The sequence below is a fragment of the Alternaria atra genome (genome assembly GCF_907166805.1).
Source record: "Alternaria atra isolate CS162 genome assembly, contig: 36, whole genome shotgun sequence".
Classification (NCBI taxonomy): domain Eukaryota; kingdom Fungi; phylum Ascomycota; class Dothideomycetes; order Pleosporales; family Pleosporaceae; genus Alternaria; species Alternaria atra.
The window spans coordinates 200929-204589 of record NW_025091335.1 but is presented as its reverse complement, the minus strand read 5'-3'; the positions used below and the strand labels follow the sequence as shown (position 1 = coordinate 204589).

Below are 3661 nucleotides of genomic sequence, written 5' to 3'. Positions count from 1 at the left end.
AGGCACTTTAGGCTTTAAGAGAGGCGACCGCAGCCCTCTAGGATGGCAACAGAGAATAGGTAACGCTTCTAGCTTGCGTATGCGCTTCTGGAGAGTTATTACCGCCGGCTCTGGTGTACCAGGGCTCATCCGGGATTTAATTGGGCTGGACTGACGACGTAGAGGTCGGAAAACACGAGGTTTTCTTCTCAAACTCACCCTCAGGATGGAGCAATAATGATATAGGTTTGGCATGGCTTAAACGGGTCTTTGAGCGCTTCACGAAGCAGAACGCGAGACGAGATTACCAACATCTGATCCTCGACGGCCACGGCAGCCATGTAACCACTGATTTTATAGATTTTTGCGACGCCAATCGAATCATACTTGCTATCTTTCCCCCGTACTTAATCCACAGCCTTCAGCCGCTTGACGTGGTGCTGTTCTCGCCGCTTTCGAGGTACTACACCACAGCGCTCAACCGCAAGCTCCACCAATCGCTAGGCCACACGATAAGCGCGAAACGAGCTTTCTTTACAAACTTCTGAGCGGCGTGGAGCTCTACGATGAGACCGGAGACTATAAGGAAGAGTTTTCAAGCTACAGGCGTGTGGCCGATAGATGCGGAGCGTGTACTGAAGCGCTTTAACAACCGCACTTCGGGACAAGATCACGACTTAGAACTTCGAGACAGTAGCGGCAGCGATACACCCAAGCAGCTGGTGAATTGTTTTTGAAGCTGCGGTCGAGGATAAGGCCAAAATTAGAGCCAGAGAGCTGCTGGAGAGAGCTGAGTCGCTACAGGTCAACAACAAGCTTCTTCGCGAGGAAAACTGGGGTTTACAAGAAGCTCTCAACACCAAAAAGAAGCACAAGACGAAGCGCACTACTATGGACCTTCAACAGCGCGAGGAGTTTCATGGTGGTGCTGTCTTCTGGTCTCCAAGGAAGCTCCGTGAAGCGCAACGAAGCTGAGCAGTTACAATTCCAGAAAACTCACGATAGAGAGCTGAAAGCGGCAGCAAGCCTATATAAAAAGAAGCACGCTGAAGCTGCAAAGGTGGAGCGACAGCGTGCCAAAGAGGAGCGCGATCAGGCGAAGAAAGCGAGAGCTAAGGAACTGGCTGCAGCTAGGGCTCTCAAAAAGCAGCAACGCGAAGCGGCAACTTCACAAAATCTCGCGACACACCAAACAAGCTCAAGCCAAAAGCCTCACACAAAGCTGCAAATAATCCGACAAAGCGTCGTCGTGTTGTTGGTGTTCAAAGTCAGCCTGAGGCTGCATCTGAGCCGCCGCCTCCTCCACCTCGAGTCTTAAAGCGCGGGCGTCAAATCAAACCCACTGAAAAATCTAAATAGATAGAAAGTTTTGCATACATCTATAGAACAATACACCAAGAAATCTCACGATAATCGCTCTTGTACGTGGCTGTACAGCCTCATCTTTCTGGAGTTCTCATGTTGTTGGGGTGGCTCATCGGCTGAACTGGCTCATCGGGCGCACGGGCACGGTATGTGCTCAAGGCGGTTATCGGACTGGAGGCACATCTCTCCATATTTGCGTTTCGTGACGGACCGATTCGACTGCGGGGCGGTACCGCTGTAATTGCAGCGCGTATGTCGCCTGCGGCACTCTTGACATTGCGGATGTTCGGTCGAACACTGTCATGTGTCAGCATCCCTACACCTGATAGACCGGCATAGCTTAACCGTTTGTATACCTTCGTGATGCGTCCGCGACATGCCTCACAGGCTCCCACACCCACTATGTCTTCCAGAGCTATGGCAGGCGGCGGCCGAAGAGAAGCTGCACGTCGGTCTGTTTGAGATACAGGTGTGTTCTTGTCCATAGCAGACTCGTGGCGTGTGCAGCCACTTTGATACCTATGTATGCGGGATGAGGTTCGTGTGTCAATATGACGTTCGGCAGGGAGCGGCGGCGGATGCTCCTTCTGGCCCCTGTTACGCCATTCGCTACGGCCCTGGGCCGCGCGCCCTATCACGTCTACTTCCAACTTTAGTTTCTCGCAACGAAGGCCCTACTGCAGCCACAACGGTAGCTCTACAGGTACAAAATTGACACAGAAGGGCGTGATGACATGTAAAGACCGTTGCGATCACTGGCAGAATTGTTCTGGTTGCTTTTGTGGTGGGTTCCAAAATGTCATTTCTCGGTGCATGTCGTGTTTCTTCTAAATGAGGTGATTGGTCGGGAAACGGTTCCGAGAAATTCGGTCGAAGCTTGAATGGCTAAGGATTTTATCTCTTCAATATTCCATCATTTGACGTCACTTAACTAGATTGGCCGGCTTTGGTTCAAGACTTCTTTCGCTTTGAGAATGCTCGGTGTCGCGTCATACCATGTAAGTCCACTCGTGTATAAACGCGTCGTCGTTTGGTAGTCCTTGATCTAATGACATAGAAATTTACCTCCCGCGCTCAAGGCAATGGGCTATAAACTTGGAGGATAACACTATAACCGCACAGTCCTTCGGAATAGATACGGCAGACCCCTTATGCGTAAAGTAACCGTTCTGCAGCCAGTGCGATAAGAACAACCGTCTGCGTTAGGAAGGCGCGGGACAAGTTCAGACGATATCAGCCGAAAGAAGCATTGCCCATGTCTAATCCTACAGGCGGCGACAAAGGTAAGAAAATGGCTATTGAAGGTGGTCAAGGAGTGCAGGCGAAGAAGGAACAAAGCCGTTACCCAGAAGAATTCGAGCGGAGACATAGTCAGACCGAGATACAGTTCGACTATTCTTCTACTACCTTGTCCTCTACTTCAGTCACACCATCGCGTGGCATCCAACAATCACCGGAATCACCGCTCCAGGGTCGAGACTCGAGGATCTCGATGGATGGCATATTCGTACCGCGCCTCCTGCGATGTAACTCCCAGAAGGGCACTCGCTACTCACAAAAGCCCATCCCTCTTACATACGATGAGGCGTTGCTCTTCCACCACTTTATCGCGCATCTCGGTCGCTGGTTTGACTGTACCGACGCCTCGCGCAATTTCATGCTAAGAGTGCCAGAAAAGGCTAGGCAATGCCCTATTCTTTGTCACGCAGTTCTTTGCTTTGCGGGGCGCCATCGCAGGGAAGATAAGACTTCTGAGGCGGCATATCAGCGCTGCATCACTCTGCTTATCGATCGCCTCAATGAGGACTCTGCAAGCTGTGACGATATGTTGCTTTCAGCCGTATTGATATTGCATTTCGCTGACCAGCTCAATGGTGAGCTTTCTACATGTCCATCCGCTTGAGTCCCCACGTTTAACGTTCTCTAGTCCCATCCCGTATGGGTTCGTGCGACAGACATCATTTGGCAGGTACTTCGAGCATTCTCCGTGCTTCACAAGACACTCGTTTCGTCGATCCCTCAGTGCCTACATTCCGTGAGGCTGCCTTCTGGGTTTACGTCCGGCAATGTCTCTACAACGCTACCATTAGCCAGCAACCGCTGGATATTGACTTCTCACTTCAGTTGTATCCTACTCCAGATTCTATGCAAGACTTGCACCCTTTGGCCTGGTTGAGATTGGAGACAGCCTGGAGCAATCAGCTGCTATGGAACACTGCTTTCGTGGCTAACTTTTGCTTCCGAGGTACTGGAACACAGAGCGAGTCAGTTCCCAGAATCCTTCAGTGGCGAGAGCTGTGGGAAACAATACAGACAT

At 51.0% G+C, this 3661-nt stretch overlaps 1 protein-coding gene across 1 annotated transcript in view; it reads left to right on the top strand.

Annotated features, from left to right (window-relative positions):
• Positions 1-2599: 2599 nt before the first annotated feature.
• Positions 2600-3661, top strand: part of ALTATR162_LOCUS11719 (uncharacterized protein) — a gene marked incomplete at both ends in the record, with an annotated part of 3884 nt that continues 2822 nt past the window's right edge. Inside the window, 2 exons of the mRNA XM_043319361.1 lie at positions 2600-3218; positions 3272-3608. Of these exons, the coding sequence (XP_043175296.1) occupies positions 2600-3218; positions 3272-3608 (956 nt within the window). The remainder of the gene's footprint in view (positions 3219-3271; positions 3609-3661) is intronic.